Source organism: Microtus oregoni, unplaced genomic scaffold, assembly GCF_018167655.1.
Source record: "Microtus oregoni isolate MIOR12 unplaced genomic scaffold, Mior012 000022F_ref0000154, whole genome shotgun sequence".
NCBI classification, from domain to species: Eukaryota; Metazoa; Chordata; class Mammalia; order Rodentia; family Cricetidae; genus Microtus; species Microtus oregoni.
In genome coordinates this window covers 4,333,298-4,350,737 of record NW_024543081.1, presented here as the reverse complement: position 1 = coordinate 4,350,737, position 17,440 = coordinate 4,333,298, and the positions used below count along the sequence as shown (strand labels likewise).

Genomic DNA, 17,440 nt, shown 5'->3' with positions numbered 1-17,440 from the left:
GGCGGGGCCTTGTGAAACACGCTTCCATTGGTCCACTCGGCGTAGGGCGGGTCCAAGGGCGCTGCTCCGCCCACTACTTCACGCTCAAGGACCAGCTCAACCCTTTGGGCGGGTGAAGCGGACGGCAGCCGGGGCGGGTCAGCTACCCTGCTCCCGCGGCCGACATTTCGACCTGAGACACTGGCGAGAACCAGAGCGTATTTCCCCCGTCGAGACTGAAGCCCCGGAATGAAGAGAGGTCTGGACCTCACCCTTGGAAGCTCCTAATCCCCAGAGTCAGGGGCGTGGTCCCGAGGCTTCAGCTCAGTAAACCGCTGGAGACCAGGCCTTGTGCTGCGGAGTCTCCCAAACTAAAGGTTCAAGTCAGGGGGCCAGGGCTTCCCCTCAAACGCTGCCAAACTTACGATGGCCTAGGGAAAGGCTTCACTTTTGGGTGGGTGGAATGTCCAATACCTGCATTAAAACAAAATAAAACAGCATTTGCCTCCCGTCCCAACGTGGGTCACCTTCCTGGGAGGTCAGACCACCCTGGAGGTCTGGGATTAACCAGGCCTCTAGCAGTGACACAGAAATGGATAAAGGTCTGGACACTAGGGAGACAAAGTCCTTGACTAGGGAGGTCCAAGGAGAGAACGGGACTTTTTTTTTTTTCGTAGATGAATTTAGTTTCTGTGGGAACTGAAAGACAAGCTGCTTCCTAGTATCCTGTTCCCTCTAACTACAGGATCTGAGAATGAATGAAACCAAACTCAAGGAGAGAGAAGTTCAGTTGGTGGTGTATTATCTAACCCTTGGGAGGCTAAAGCAGGTAGATCATGAGTTCCAATCCAGCCGCCTAGGCTTCACTGGGAAACCTGTCAAAACAGGCATGAGGGCCTGCTGGAGAATTAACTCAACAGTTAAGGGCACTTGTTCTTGCAGAGAACCTGTGTTGGGTTTCCAGCCTGCAACCATCTGTAACTCTGATTCCAGAGGACCCATCGCCCTCTTCTGGCAACCAGGAGCACTGCTTATATCTGGTGTACAGCCGTCCAAAGAGGGGGGAGACACCCATACACATAAAATAAAAATATCTTTTTTAAAAGAGAGGGATGAGAGAAAGACTCTCCCGGAAACGGAGGCATAGCCCTGGCTCTCCCTTGCCACTGCCAGGTGATATGGGGTGTGACATCTTCCTTTCTGCTTGATGTGTCTGAACTTGCTTGAGCTGGTTTCTGTCAATCACCAAAACTTCTCTCTATACCACTGAGTGAAGAAGTGGTGACTGGCACGTTTGTATTGGTGCTTGAACCCCAGGCTGACTCTCTTAGAAACTAGTGGGGCCCTGCCACCCATGGCCATGATCACCAGGCTCAGTGTCCTTACCGAAAAGAACCCTGATCCTAGCAAGGTCGTTTCCAATCTATCCTCAAGTGCCTTGCCACTAAGTTGAATACCCTGACCATTGCATTTCCCTGGTCACCTACCTCTTCTCAAGGACCTGGAGTCTCCTCAGATGCTCCCTTCTCCAACCAGTTTGGTCTCCTTCAAGAAGATATTCTCTCCTTGGTCTCCTTGGTTTCCTCTGTCTGTTCTTTGACCTCACCACTACACTTTTGCATGTCTCCAAATGCCTGTCGGAAGGCAAACTGCTGTCTCGACGTTTTACTATTCATGGCTAACCCAGCCATGTATTATCTTAACCATCTGTATCCTGCAGACAGACCTAAGAAGGCAGAGTGACCCATGGTGACCCACTGCCTCAACTTGAGAAAGATAGATGCCCCTGTAGAGCAGAGTGACCCACTAGTCTGTGAGGGATGGGTACTCCCCAAATATACTTCCTGGCCTGCTGATATGTACAGACTCTACTTCTATCTCATGGATGGTCACTGCTTGAGTTGACTTTTCCTAGACAAAAAAGCATATCAATCATATGATAGACCCCAAACCTGCCGATCTACACCCACCCTCCTTCCAGAGACACCTGCCCCTCCTACCTATCTACCCATGTCCCACTGCTCTCTATGAGTTCTCCTGCCATCAGAATCAAACCTCAAATTTATACCTTAAAACCATATCTTTTGATAAAGTTGCCACCCTTTTTGCCTCAAGAAAATTTCTCTAAAGCAGCAATTCTCAACCTGTGGGTTGCAACCCCTTTAGGCGTTGAATGACCCTTTCTCCGAGATCACCTAAAACCATCAAAAACATGAGTTTTTAAGATTTATAGCAGTAGCAAAATTGCCGTTATGAAGTAGCAAGGAAAATAATTTTTTGGTTGGGGTCACCACAACATAAGGAACTGTATTAAAAGGGTTGCAGCATTAGAAAGGTTGGGAACCATTGGTCTAAAGTCTTCCCCAATGTCACCAACACCAAACACTCTTTGAGCCCAGTGCCGACTTCCCCAGCAAACTCGTGTCTGCTTTCCCTGCTCCTGCCAGAAAACACATTCTCCCAAAGGCAGCTTTTCCAATTAAAGGTAAATTTAAAAGGTGCTAGTGTCTCCCCTCGAGTTGACATGGGCAGTTGTATACAACAGGTGTCAAATATGTAGTGTATAGCTGGGACCACAGGGGGAGGAAAAGGAGCAGAATAAGCACAGAGGCCTAAACTCAAGGGTCAGAGAATATCCCCATCCTCACCTGCTGCCATGGGTTTGGGGAAAGACAGGATACGCTCAAGGGGACAGCGATTGTTTGAAAGGAAAAACAGAGAGCGCTTTGGTCCCATCTCTTTCTCCAAGGCTTACTTCCAGCTATCTAAACGAAAAACATATGAAGCTAGGTGTCTTGGTGCACTGCAGGAATCCCAGCACTTGGGAGACCGAGGCAGAAGGATTTCATAGTAAAGCCAGTTTGGGGTACATAACATACTGAGACCCTATTTCAGAAAAGAAAAAGAAAGGAAATCTGGGACAAGTGAGATGGCTCAGCGGATAAAGGTGCTCCCTACCAAGCATGATGCCCTGAGTTCTTGAAGTTCAGTTCCTGGGACCCACATGGTACAGGAGATAGCGCGTTCCTACAAGTTAGTTTCTGACTTTTGGATGCTCATACCCACAAGCTAGCACATAAATAAATGTCATGTTTCTAAATTTTAAATCTGATTGAGGAGGAAAGATGCTTCAGTGGTTAAGGGCACTCACCGGCTGCTCTTCCAGAGGATTTGATTCCTAGTACCCGCAAGGTACCTTACAACCTCCTGTAACTCAAACTCCAGGGGATCTGATGCTCTCTTCTGTCCTCAGAGCACACCAGCTGTATACATACACTCACTGATACACATGCAGGCAAAATCTCTACATACATAAAACAATTTTTCAAAACTGGTAAAGGGCAGCCAGGCAGTGGTAGCACACACCTTTAGCCCCAGCACTTGGGAGGCAGAGGCGGGTGGTGGATCTCAGTGAGTTTGAGGCCAATCTGGTCTACAAAGCGAGTTCCAAGACAGCCAGGACTGTTACACAGAGAAACCCTGTCTCAAAAAAACAAAAACAAAGCAAAACAAAACAAAAAATTGATAAAAGGTTTGTGAGTTGGTTCAGCAGGTAAAAATACTTGCTCACAAGCCTTGTGACCCAAGTTTGATCCCCAGGACCTACATGGTAGAAGAAGAGAGCTAAGCAGATTCCTGCCAGTTGTCCTCTGACCTCCACATGTGCTCTGTGGTTCAACATAGACACCTATATATCTGTGATAAAAAATAAACTTTAAGTATTACACACACACACACACACACACAAAACCTAAGACAGCCGGGTGGTGGTGGCGCACGCCTTTAATCCCAGCACTCGGGAGGCAGAGGCGGGCGGATTTCTGTGAGTTCGAGGCCAGCCTGGTCTACAAAAGCTAGTTCTAGGACAGGCACCAAAGCTACAGAGAAACCCTGTCTCGAAAAACCAAAAAACAAAAAAACAAAAAAAAACAAAAACAGGGTTGGAGAGATGGCTCAGTGGTTAAGAGCACACTGGCTGCTCTTCCAAAGGTCCTGAGTTCAATTCCCAGCAACCACATGGTGGCTCACAACCATCTATAAGGAGATCTGGCGCCCTCCTCTGGCATGCGGGCATACATGGAATGTTGTATATATAATAACTAAATAAATCTTTAAAAAAAAAAAAACAAAAAAAAACCTGGTAAGACAGGCTGGGCATGATAGCACACTCCTTTATGCCCAGCACATGGGAGTCAGAGGCAGGTGGATCTCTATGAGTTGGAGGACATCTTGAGCTATGTCAGGAGTTCCGGAACTCCAGAATGAGACTCTGTCTCAAAACAATAACAATAAAAGCCAACCAGAAAAAATAAAATATTGATAAAAATAGAGAATTTAAATGCATATTTTTTTCTTTTTTAAGTGTACTAGTTAATGCATTAAGGAATGAAAAAAAAACTTCCTCTTGGATTAGTTTGACCAAGAGTGGACTCAAATTTGAAATTTCTATTTCTCTTCCTGTCTTCTATCTGTCCCTAAAAAGAAGGCTTTGCTCTGTATTTACTGAAGAGCACAGAGAGTATCAGTGGGGAAGGAATAAGGTCTCTTTACAAAAACTGTAAAGAGTTTTTACAAGGAGGAAACTACTGCTCCCAACTAGCCCAGGATGGTAAACAAAAACTGTAAACAGATGCTAGCAGCCTATACCCGCATGATATTTGCAACAATTATATTAGGTATTTATAGTATAACATTGCTTTTAACTATTGGCTGTTTTTCAGCAAATGTTTATAACACATGTATTACTCTAGGTCAGAGACCTGGAAGAATATATAATTTTTTATTTTTATTTTTTTAAAGATTTATTTATTTACTGTGTATACATTGTTCTGGCTGCTTACCAGGAGAGGGCAACAGATCTCATTACAGATGGTTGTGAGCCACCATGTGGTTGCTGGGAACTGAACTCAGGACCTTTGGAAGAACAGCCAGTGCTCTTAACCTCTGAGCCCCCTCTCCAGCCCAAGAATATTTAACTTAAAATGAAAGTTATGCCCTAGTTTAGTCAGTAAAAGCTGATTGCATGGGAAATCCATTGCATATAAAGCTGTTTGTTATCATTGTTCTTTAAAGGCAGGTTAAATTTAAACAGGGTTTTTAATTCTAGCATTTAGGAGACAGAGGCAGACAGATCTCTGTGAGTTCCAGGCCAGACAGGGCTACATAGTGAGACCGTCTCAAAAAAAAAAAAAAAGGGGGCTGGAGAGATGGCTCAGCGGTTAAGAGCATTGCCTGCTCTTCCAAAGGTCCTGAGTTCAATTCCCAGCAACCACATGGTGGCTCACAACCATCTGTAATGGTGCCCTCTTCTGGCCTTCAGGCATACACACAGAAAGAATATTGCATAAATAAATAAATATTTAAAAAAAAAAAACACGAGCCGGGCGGTGGTGGCGCACGCCTTTAATCTCAGCACTCGGGAGGCAGAGGCAGGCGGATCTCTGTGAGTTCGAGACCAGCCTGGTCTACAAGAGCTAGTTCCAGGACAGGCTCCAAAACCACAGAGAAACCCTGACTCGAAAAACAAAAACAAAAACAAAAACAAAAAAAAAAACACGAAAAAAAAGAGTGCTCAGTAGGATAGCAGGTTAAGTCTCAAGTAAGTCTCAAGTGATCTTAGGTGATAGCACATGCCTTTAATTTCAGCACTCAGGAGGCAGAGGCAGGTGGAGATCGTGGACAGTCTGGTCTACCAAGTATGTTCCAGGACAGTCAGAGATACACAGAAAAACCCTGGCCCAAGAAAGCAAAAAGATAAGCAAGCAAACAAATAAATAAGTAACAGGAAAGGGGTCAGAGAGATGGCTTAGTGGTTAAGAGCACTGGCTGCTCTTTCAGAAGACTCAGGTTCAATTGCTAGCACCTACATAGCAGCTCACAACTGTCTGTAACTCCAGTTCCAGGGGATCCAATACCCTTATATATACCCACAGACAAAACACCAATGCACATAAAATAAAAACAAACCATTAAAAAAAGGGGGGGGGAAGCCTTAAGCTATCTCAAGGCCTATTATTAACTTTGCTGTCAGGTCCAACAAAAGTTCAGCCTCTTTGAATACAAGAGATATTTTCCAAAAAATTGTACTACTGTAAAATTTTTTATTTTGTGTGCCATGGCATGTGCATAGAGGTCAGAGGAGAACAGTCAGTTCTCCCATTGTCTGTCAAGTTATTAGGCTTGGTGGCAAGTACCTTTATCCATTAAGTCATCTTGCCAGCTCAGCGAATGCATATTGTACTCACTGGTGGGTGACTAACGTAAAGGCAGTGCCAGCAGCAGTGTGGAGACATAATATAAGGTGGAGGCGGGCTAGAGAAAGGGGGCACAGCTGAAGAACTGAGCCTGTCTCAGCATCCTCCCCTCTCCTCCCCCCTGCTGCCCCTCGGACTTGGCACAGTGTTTCTGAACTCTGCCACGTTGTCTCTTGATCCTCTTAGATGGTGCTTACAATAGTTCTCAGAACCTAACGATCTCTGAAGTCCCCAATCTGTTCCAGCCTGCCCTCCAGCACAGGTCCTGGACAGACACCTCTAGTCACCGGCGTGTCCTGCGCATGCCCACGCCGCAGCCTCTTCCATGTACTCTTCAACAGCGTCCTGCACCACCAGACAGAAAGACTGTGTACAGATCTCCAACCTTCTTGTCCCTTTCTTTCCTGCCTACTGACCTGTTCTCTCTCCTCTGACCTGCTATTCTGTTACCCAGCACCCAGTCCTTCTAGATGCTCTAGTGCCTGCCTCAACCCCATGTTCCCTAGCTTTCAGCGTCACCTTTTTATTTTATTTTATTTTCTTCCAAGACAGGGAACTCACTATGTAGACCAGGCTGGCCTCAAACTCAGAGATCCACCTGCCTCTGCCTCCACAGTGCTGGGATTAAAGACGTGCGCCGTCACCACCTGGCCACCTTTTTATTTTATTTTTGAAGGGGCTGTAGATGAAACCCAGGGCCTTGCACACAAAGGTACATTCCCAGGTCTCAGTTTGTTTCTTTTTTTGGTGAGGGCAGAGTCTTGCTATGTAGCCCAGGCTGGTCCTAAACTAGTGACTCCCCCTACCTCTTTCCTGAGTGCTAGGGTTACCGAGAGGCACCACCACCATGCCTAGCATTGTTCTTTTGTAACATAAACAAAATCGCTCTCCCTACATCTGATAAAGACAGGCAAATGGGTGATTATCTGCTAAACTTTTCCTCAGAAGGTAAAGCAAGCTCTTCAGCATGGCCTACATTCAACACTCTTCGACGGCGTCATCTGGCAAATGCTTTACTGAGCACCCACGAGTGTTCAGCAGGAGGGACAGAGTGACCAAGTCCTGGGGCCTCCCACAGAGGGACAGGATGAGATAGAAGAAGAAACACAGATGGACACCGAAATAAGAGAAATGCTTATGGCAGTGATGGGGTGTTTACGGAAAAAAAAAAAAAAAAAGGCCATCAGGCTGACAAAAATCAGTGGCCCAGAATCCGTGGGTGGGTGGTGAACTGGCACAAGCATTGTGAAGAGCAACTCGGTATATACAGTATATAAATGAGCTCAATGGTGGGGCTTTTAGCTGTGGACAGACTGAAAATCACCAAAATTTAGATTATCGAAGGACTGGTGGGGTGAAGAGGAACAAAATACAATTATAAGTCTATGAACATGTCATAATAAAATCCATGATTTTGTACTATAAAGTCTATTAAAAATAAGTAAATAGGGGGGCTGGAGAGATGGCTCAGAGGTTAAGAGCACTGCCTGCTCTTTCAAAGGTCCTGAGTTTAATTCCCGGCAACCACATGGTGGCTCACAACCATCTGTAATGAGGTCTGGTGCCCTCTTCTGGCCTGCAGACATACACACAGACAGAATATTGTATACATAATAAATAAATATTTTTAAAAAATAAGTAAATAGAAGATACACAAAATAAAAAAAGGGGGGGATCACTTCCTGGCGCAGACTTGTAATCCCAGCTGTTCAAGAGACAGGGACAGGAAGACTTCAAGTTGAAGTCCTCCCTAGGCTACAGAGGGTACTGGGCAGCTTAGGGAGACCCTACCTCAACACTCAAAGGCAAACAAGGTAATTGAGGGTGTAGCTCAGCGGTAGGTGCTTGCCTGGTTCACTTCCCAGTACCACAATGGAGGGCGGGGGAGGGGGAGAGGCTGATTTTTTTTTTTTTAAAAAAAGCAATTCATAGAGTAAGTGCATATTCAAGTATTCCCACCCATGAATGCCTTTATGGTCACACATCATCATATACATTACTCGTTTGCGCATGTGTGTGTAACACGTACAGAGATTATTGTATGCAGAGAAGAGGAATGTGTCTCTCACCCAGAATACTGCTGTAGTGGGGGCTCAGTTCGTACTTGTACTACATACAGTATTTGGTAATGAGAAGCCACCAGTCTGGAAAACAGGTAAGCAGGCATCGAGAATCTACCATTACCTCCTGGGGATGCTGGGCAATTAAGTCGTGCGCCTACTTTTCACGAAGAGGTGACAGGTCAATGCCTTTGCGGTCAGAACACAACTCTACCCCAGCACTCACCGTTCAGCCTGGTGGGTATTTGGGCCCCACTAGTCTCTTAGATTTGGTCGCACACCAGAATTAGGTAATAGAAGTGAGGGTGGTAGACACCTCCCCTGCCGAGGGGTGGGGGCGCGTTCCTGTCCAGCTCTTAAGCATTTCCCAGGAGGGATGGACCCCTCGAAGTGACCCCCTGTGGCTCTACCGCTTCTTGCTGGGCAGAAGCGGCTACCGGGAGAGCTCGGCTCCAGCAGCCCACCCGGGTGGAGAACGCCCCGCCCCATCAGCGGCGGGCCCCGCCTTCAGCTCCAAAGACTACTTAGCGTTGGAAGTACCTCCCAAACTGGTCTTCCGCTGGACCCCAGAAGGCGAGCTAACCCAGAAGGCGAACTAACCCAGGAGACCACGACCTGACCCTCAAGACCAACTGAGTGCTCTCGGAACTCGCAGCAGACCCCAGCCCCGCCTGCTGTCTCTAGATCCGAGACCTGTGACCCGACAGACAACAGACGCAGGTACCAATCTTCCCACGTCCCGAGACCCCCGGCTGAGAAGGACTTCCCCAACTGGTGGGTGAAGAGGATTGGCTCCAGGCCAGAATTGCCCTCCTCCACCCCCCATTTGCCGACTTGACCGCATTTTTCCACAGCCCAGCCCGCCATGGCCCAGTTCCTGATGGTCACGGTAACCCTCGGTTGCATCAGCCTCCTCTACCTGCTCCCGGGCACGCAGTCTGGCGGCCTAGGCAAAGGGCTGAAGCTTTTGAGACCCAGGTGAGTACAAAGTTTGGACCAGCCTCCTCATGGGAACATAAGTTTTCTAGAGCTCATCTCCCAGATCAAGGGCCACCTTCCCATCTTCAGTGTTGCCTGAGAAAGGCACGAGGACTTTTTCTTCTTTGAATCTTTCTACTTAGCATAGTTATTCTGACCCTACACACACACACACACACACACACACACACACACACACACAAGAGAGAGAGAGAGAGAGAGAGAGAGAGAGAAGAGAAGAGAAGAGAAGAGAGAGAAGAGAAGAGAAGAGAGAGAAGAGAGAGGGAGAGGAGAGAAGGGCAGGGAGAGAGGGAGAGAGAATAAACTCTTACACAAAAGGTTTCCTGGAGCAAGGGAGTCTAGAAGAAGCATTCTCAGGGAAGAACCTGGGGAGGTCTTTTGAATTCTAAGAGCCTATGTGACTTGGAGACCTTTGCCCAGAGTAGTGCTGATAATGGTACATGTGACTTGGGCTACGTGGATGGATCAGCCGCCAGTAAGCTCAGCGGGCTAACTGGCTTCTCCTCCTAGTCTTCAGGTCGGAGACAGGGTCAGGCTTTGGGCTTCCCCTGGTCTGAGGCCAGGCTTTTAGGGAAGCTGTGGGCTTCCCCTGTCAGTGCCCTCAGACTGTATAGAGAAGTAGATGGGATTAAGTGCCTTTGGAAGGCTATGCCAGGCCTCTGAGTTTGCATCTTTCTTTCCCTTCTGCAGAGACTCCCCAGCAAAGGCTTCATCCAGTGACCTACAGCCTGGACACTCTTCCCTCCGGTCAGCAGCCTGGAAGCCTCTTCGTGCTCCCCAGCCACAGGGAAGGGGCAACCCGACCCTTGCTATGGTTCATCTGCTTCAGAATGGTGGCTCACGACACCCAGGTCCCCAGCGACACTTGGGACCCCGAAGACCCCACGCCCAGCTTCTGCGTGTGGGCTGTGTCCTGGGCACCTGCCAAGTGCAGAATCTCAGCCACCGCCTGTGGCAGCTGGTCCGACCAGCGGGCCAGCGAGACTCAGCTCCCGTCGATCCCAGCAGCCCCCACAGTTATGGCTGAGGTGGGTCCTAACTGGTCCACTGGAGGGCTGTACTCTCATCCCAGAGCTGCAGCTGAGCTCCATACTCTGGCCCAGTTCTCTGGAGGTCCTGCGGGCAGCAAGTCCTCATGGCTTTGGAGACTGTAAACCTAAACCTATAAGGATGTGTGGATCCAGGCTGTAGAATCTGCACCGCCAGGGACCTGTGCGTCCCAGAACTGTGCACACTCGGGGAACAGGTGCTTGGCAGGAGTGTTGGCAGTATCACACGCCACAAAGAACTCGAAAGGAGTGTGCCTAAAGAAATAGAGCAAAGCCAGAGCCTTAAACACAGCCCCATCTATGACCAAGCAGGAGAAAGGCTAGAGTGGCCCCTGGGACCCCCACCCAACTGGGAATTAAAGCCTCTCTGTGGGCTGAAGCTGTGGTCACTCTGTTGTGCAGTTTGCTCTTCTGTGATTGACTTGGAATTGTGACTTTTCCTTGTTCGCATCCTGAGGCAGGAGGGGCAGAAAGAGGGGCTATATCCTGGGGTAAAGGAAAGAGATCTCCCGCGGCTGTCGCCAACCTGGAGCCCAGGCCACGGTGGTGATGGAGACTCCCTAGGACATTCTGGAACAAAGAACAGCAGAGCAACCCTTCTCATCCTCAGGCCAGGGCAGGGGATAAGGCAAAGTGTCCCATCTCCAAAAGTCTTAGTATGATCTACCGCTGAGCAAGAGGTGGTGGGTGGCACATACCTGCAGTCCCAGAAGACTGAGGCAGGGGGATGGCAATCATGACCAGCTTAGCCAGTATAGCAAGACCCTGTCTCAGACAATAAAACTACCCCAAATTAGGAAAAAAAAAAAAAAGGACCCAAGCCTATCTCAGGAAAGCTGGAGGCATTATTTAAACTAAGGTGTCTCCACATCCTACCCATTCCCAGGCCCGGAAGGACACTCAGCAGGATCAGAAGTAGGGACAGTGGAGTCTGACAGGCTTATTCCTTTGCTCCTAGCCAAGAGTCCAAGAAGGGGAGAGAGACCACAAATGACAAGGAGAACCAAACCGACCAGAATTACAAGTTCAAGACCAGCCTTTGCTACAGAGACTCTGAAAAAAAAAAAAAAAACTGGGGGTGGGGTAGAGTGGGCATCAATCACAACCTGGAAATAGGTACTTGGTACAGGTTCTTCACACATGTGATTTCGCCCGAACCTTGACAATTGTCCGGTCAGAACACAGGGTTCCGAAAGAGTTGTTTGTCCCTTGGCAACTGTTCACAGCACTCGCGTGTGCTTTCCAGCACCGCCCTCCTACCGCCCCGGGAGGAACGCTTCATTACTCCAGATGTATAGGCACTCACACAGGGGTCAGCGACACGCCCCGGTGACTGCAGTAAGAATGCTCAGAGTCACCTTTTGAGATGATCCCCAGTTAGCAGCATCCTGAAAGTGCCCCTCTGGGCCCCCATCCTTGTCATTACTCAGGGTTTGTATAATTCAGGCAATTCATCTTCCTTCCAAGATGAACCTGGTGGACACCGTTTGGCTCAGTCCCTTCACTGCTAAAATAGAGACCTTCGTGCATAGAGAGGCCAAAACAGGAACCGTAATAGGAGGTGGTATAATAGAAGCCTAGCAAAACAGAAAGGCAGGCTGCCTGGAAGAAACCAAGCAGGTCCAGGATAGGTCTGGGCACAGCAGGGGCTCACCAGGGTCAGGACTTAGGAGCACCAAGTCCCTGTGTTCACAGAAGGTCTGGGCTGCGGTGGTCAAAGCTGGCAGGCATATGAATGGGAACTAGAGAGGCCCCTGATGCAAGCCCCTGAATCATGTGTCCTGTGACCCCTGAAAGGCAGGGGGAAAGGTGGGTGGGCAGTGAAGACAAACCATGAGATCTGGAGCAAAGATGAGGAGTCAGACCCAAATTTCCAAGGACTCTTCTTGGTACCCCGGATCCTGGGCAAGGTCTAACCTTGCACTTCTCTTGAGCCCGCGAGGTCTTCAGCTCAAGAGGTCTTCTCTTCCACCTGCCGTCGCCCCCATACGTCTTTTCACTGACACTCTGCATTCTTCCAGCGTGGACTCCCAGACCTCCTGCAGGTTGATCTCTAGAATCCCATGGATAGTTAAGGCCCCTGAGCCTCGGAACTTTGCCGTGAAGGGGGAGGACCACTGGCATCTTTGTGCCGTGTCAGGAGGTTGCCAGTTATGACCCTTGTATCTGGTGTGATGCCAGCCCCACACTGCGCTTGGCTACACTTGACTACCTCGCAATGCCCCCATGCAGAGGTTCAGGGGCAGCGCAGCCCTCCCCACCCCACCCCTTCCTAGCTGTTTTTACACTTAAAAGTGTTCTTTCCTCCAGAACCTAGCCAGGCACCAGCACCCACCCTTGATGACTTTGAAGGTCATGACTCTAGCCTTCTCCAGGGAACCTTCACCCTCATCTGAGCATGGAGCACACAGGACACACTGGAGAGAGTGTGCAGCCTCCTAGAGCTGACTTTCCCTGGGAAGAGAGAGAAGGAAACACATCAGAAGGGTAGCTAAGAAAAGGCTTGTTGCAGCTTACCTTTTAAGGAGTACCGGGGTTGCTGGTGGCTCAGTACAATTGCATAGGGAACCCACTGAATGCAGAATCAACTCTTAATGGCTTCTAACCTAGGACTCTCGCCCTCGGCCCTCACTGGACCTACGTGTCTACTGTCCTATTCCCTGCTCCAATTTAACACTGCCCAGGCAAATTGTTTTTGTCTGCTGGATCCTCATTATAAAAGAGTATCCAAGGTGATAGATAGCACATGCCTTTAATTCCAGCACTCAAGAGGCGGAGGCAGGTGGATCTCTGTGAGTTTGAGGCCAGCCTGGTCTACAGAGCAAGTTTCAGGACAGGTTCCAAAGCTACACAGAGAAACCCTGTCTCGAAAAACAAACAAACAAAACAAAAAATCCAAATGTTTTAAATCCTGGCCCATGTGAGCCCCTTGCCCAGAAGCCAACCAGCCCTCTTCACCAGACTTAGGTTGCCTGGAGGTGATGGCGGAGCATTTGCCTAGCTTGTATGAAGCCCTTGGTTTAGTACCCACTGCTGCAAAACAAAGTCCGTAAATCAGCTTGTGGAGAAGGCCCTCTCTTCACCCGCGTGCCTCCAGCAAGAACCCAGTGAAGTCATCTCTGTAAGCACTCTTACAGAGAGCCCCATGTCTCTGTAACTTCCTGCTCTGGCCACTGCGACCATTAGCGGTAAATTTCCTCCTGTCTCGATTGCATTTGTTCTCACTCCCCTTTTGTGACAGCCTTAAATAAAGTCTTCAAGTCTTGTCATTTTAGCAAGGATGATTCTCTCCCTCCCTTGCCCCTCATTTTTTGCAGTAGTGGGGTTGAACCTAGCTAGGTACATGCTTGGTACACGCTAAACAAGCACTAATCACTTAGCTGCATCCCAGCCTACAATCATTTCTTCTACTCATAGATGCTCTTCATCAAGTTTTTCTTCCTGGGAGAAAATGTCGGGGACCAGCTGGGCGGCGGTGGCACACAGCTTCAATCCCAGCACTCAGGAGGTAGAGGCAGGCGGAATCTCTGTGAGTTAGAGGCCAGCATGGTCTACAGAGTGAGTTCCAGAACAGCTAGAGCTACACAGAGAAACCCTGTCTTGGAAAAGAAAAAGAGAACTGTGGAGAGTCACGGGTGTAGAGCGAGGCTCAGAGTCACACACCCTACAGAAGGGGCCACCTGCAAGCAGGGAGGTGTTCAAAGCTGGGGGCCGGGAGTGAGGGGAACCCTGAAGGTGTCAATGCAGGCAACGGTCCACAAAGAGACAAGAACAAAATCACAGTCCAGATTGACTTTGCCAACCCGGATCAGACTTTGGGAAGTCTAATGCCAGGCGGTTCGCTGTCAGCATATTTAAAACACAGTTTGGGCCGGGCGGTGGTGGCGCATGCCTTTAATCCCAGCACTCAGGAGGCAGAGGCAGAGGCAGAGGAACTCTGTGAGTTCGAGACCAGCCTGGTCTACAAAGGGAGTTCCAGGACAGGCTCCAAAGCTACAGAGAAACCCTGTCTCGAAAAACAAACAAACAAACAAAAACAAACAAGCAAACAAAAAAAAACCCCACACAGTTTGGGAGAAGGTTTTCAAGCAATGATCAGTCCAATTCCAAGTGTGCAATAAAGCTTAAGGTGTGACAACGTAAAGAGTCTTTTACAAAGGATGTGTGACCATGGGGGTGGGTTCTGTAGCTAAAAGGCCTAGAATCTGGTGTGGTCTCTGACAATAGCATACAGGTCAGTAGGCCGTAAAGTACTCGTGACATCTACCCTGAGGTTGGGTAATGGTCTAGGGAGAAAAGAGTCTGTAATCACCACCCTGGGAAATTAGGGCGAACTGTGCACCATAGATAACAAAAAGGTCACCAGCTCATTAACAAAGTCCTCTTTCAGCTTTCTGGATGGAATGCAGGTATTTGATTTTTATCTCCTCCATTGAGGAGACACCCCTGTGTGATGAACCTTCCTGGTTCTCTTGGTGGTTCTCTGGGAGTACAAGGACCTCTGTGCCCCCAACATCTTCTCCCAATTTTTTTTTTTAAAAAGAGAAACTAGAGGCTGTAATAGAGGCCAAGACTGAATGCATTGCCTCTATAACCAGACTAATTCATACAGGCAAGTGTGAGAGAACCAATCGTAAGATTAGCTAACAGAGAAGAGGAAAGGGCAAAGTCACCCTCAATTCAACCAGTTCTTGATTAATTTCTGCTAATATTTATGTTGTGAGCAAAACGGGCATAATATGGCCTGTTCCACCTAAAGCTCTATAAATAATCCTGAGCATCCAAAACAATATCACACTATATCCTATCACAGGTGGACATTTTATCCCCCTGACAGAAAACATTTGGATTCTGCATTGAGAAGAATTAACATGTCATACAGTCATTAAAAATAACTATCTTGGGGGCTGGAGAGATGGCTCAGCGGTTAAAAGCACTGGCTGCTCTTCCAGAGGTCCTGAGTTCAATTCCCAGCAATCACATGGTGGCTCTCACAACCATCTGAAATGAGATATAGTGCCCTCTTCTGACATTAAGGCATACATGCAGGCAGAACACTGTAATAAATAAATCTTTAAAAACAACAACAACAAACTAGCTTTTTCCTTTTTGGTTAGTCCTTGTTTCCCCCAAGTCTCCAAAAACCAAACTAATAATAATAATTTTAGGTGAAAACTTCAAAATAACCTAATTTTTATTGATTACATTTTTGGTTAGACTCCTCTTTTTTTTTTTTTTTTTTTTTTTTTTTTTTTTTTTTTTTGGTTTTTCGAGACAGGGTTTCTCTGTAGTTTTGGAGCCTATCCTGGAACTAGCTCTGTAGACCAGGCTGGTCTCGAACTCACAGAGATCCGCCTGCCTCTGCCTCCCGAGTGCTGGGATTAAAGGCGTGCGCCACCATCGCCCGGCCTAGACTCCTCTTTTTTGTTGTTGTTTTTCTGGGACGGTTTCTCTGTAGCCCTGGCTGTCCTGGAACTCACTCTGTATAGCAGCAGTCTGGCCTCGAACTCACAGAGATCCACTTGTCTCTGCCTCCTGAGGGTTAAACTCTTCTTTTGCCTCCAAGGGGATTTAAGAAGCATTCAGTTTTGTTTGCTTTTTTGTTTGGTTGGTTGTTTTGTTTTTCAAGAAAGATTTCTCTGTGTAGCCCAAGCTATCTTGGCACTAAGTTTGTAGATCAGTCTGGCCTTGAACTCAGAGATCTGCCTCTCAAATACTGGGAGGCATGTACCATTATGTTTGGCAATGTTTCTTTTTTTTTTTGCCACCATATTATCCAGAAAAATATTCTAAAAATACTTTGATTCCAAGTTATTCCTATTTTGCTTTTTAAATCCATCTCAAGCTTGTTTACGTTATTATTTTAAATTTTTTTGTTATGATGCACAAAAATATAAATTTAAAAATAAAGTTTTAGCAATAAAAGACAAGATAAAATTTCTTATTTTATAGACAGAAAGTGGTGGTACACACTTTTAATCCCAGCACTAAAGAGACAGAGGCAGGTGAATCTCTGAGTTCAAGGTCAGCTCAGTTTACAGATGGAGTTCCAGGACAGCTAAGGCTACACAGAGACATCCTGTATTGAAAAAAAAAATTTGCTAATGTTGCTATTACTGGATGGATGCGTAATTTGACCAGGCAACCTGTTCAGTAAGTATACCTGGTTTTAAACAAACTTTGTTTTTAGCTACTTGCTTTAGGTTTAATCTTGAAAACATACATAGAAGGCTAAAGCTTGCCTTTTTCAAACGCCTCATATTTGTACTTAGTATGACTACAAACAATTTTGAGCACATTGAAGATTTTGATCAGCAGAGTAGTGTTGGCACAGTGCTGGCACACATACTTGGGAGGCAGAGGCAGGCAGGCAGGCAGGCAGATTTCTGTGAGTTCAAGGTCAGTCTGGTTTACAGAGTGAGTTTCAGGTCAGTTAGGACTGTTACACAGAGAAAAAACAAACCAGTCTTGAAAAAACAAAAAAAGATTTTGAATAATAAGGTGAATGACTATATTATCTTGCCATCTTTTCTTTTTTTAAAGATTTATTATGTATAGTGTTCTGTCTGTATGTATGCCTGCAGGCCAGAAGAGGGCACCAGATCTGCTTACAGATGATTGTGAACCATCATGTCGTTGATGGGAATTGAACTCAGGACCTCTGGAAAAGCAGTCTGTGCTAGTGTTCTTAACCTCTGAGCCATTTCTCCAGAAAGTTATAAACTTTCAAAAGTTTATAACAACTTTATATACACACACACAGAGAGAGAGAGAGAGAGAGAGAGAGAGAGAGAGAGAGAGAATGCTCAGTATCTTATAGGTTGCTGATTTGCTCCTGCTGGTATTTTCTAGAGATGGAGGAGCCAGCAATCTTTTTCTTTAAATATTTATTTATTTATTATGTATACAATATTCTGTCTGTGTGTATGCCTGCAGGCCAGAAGAGGGCACCAGACCTCATTATAGATGGTTGTGAGCCACCATGTGGTTGCTGGGAATTGAACTCAGGACCTTTGGAAGAGCAGGCAATGCTCTTAACCTGTGAGCCATCTCTCCAGCCCCGAGCCAGCAATCTTATTGTTTCAATAAGATTGGATTT

The 17,440-nt window shown here is 47.1% G+C and overlaps 1 protein-coding gene across 1 annotated transcript; it reads left to right on the top strand.

The window, feature by feature from the left end:
* Positions 1-8,829: 8,829 nt before the first annotated feature.
* On the top strand, positions 8,830-10,720 carry Adm2 (adrenomedullin 2). The gene is made up of 3 exons (XM_041672570.1): positions 8,830-9,013; positions 9,148-9,271; positions 9,983-10,720. Exons 2-3 carry the CDS (start codon positions 9,159-9,161, stop codon positions 10,317-10,319), a joined length of 450 nt encoding a protein of 149 aa, XP_041528504.1. The 5' UTR covers positions 8,830-9,013; positions 9,148-9,158; the 3' UTR covers positions 10,320-10,720.
* Positions 10,721-17,440: the final 6,720 nt, after the last annotated feature.

Excerpts from the sequence above, each read along its gene's own strand:
- Adm2 (XM_041672570.1), top strand. The coding sequence starts at position 9,159 with ATGGCCCAGTTCCTGATGGTCACGGTAACCCTCGGTTGCATCAGCCTC. Across the intron at positions 9,272-9,982 it reads CTGAAGCTTTTGAGACCCAG|AGACTCCCCAGCAAAGGCTT; the intron begins GTGAGTACAAAG and ends TCCCTTCTGCAG.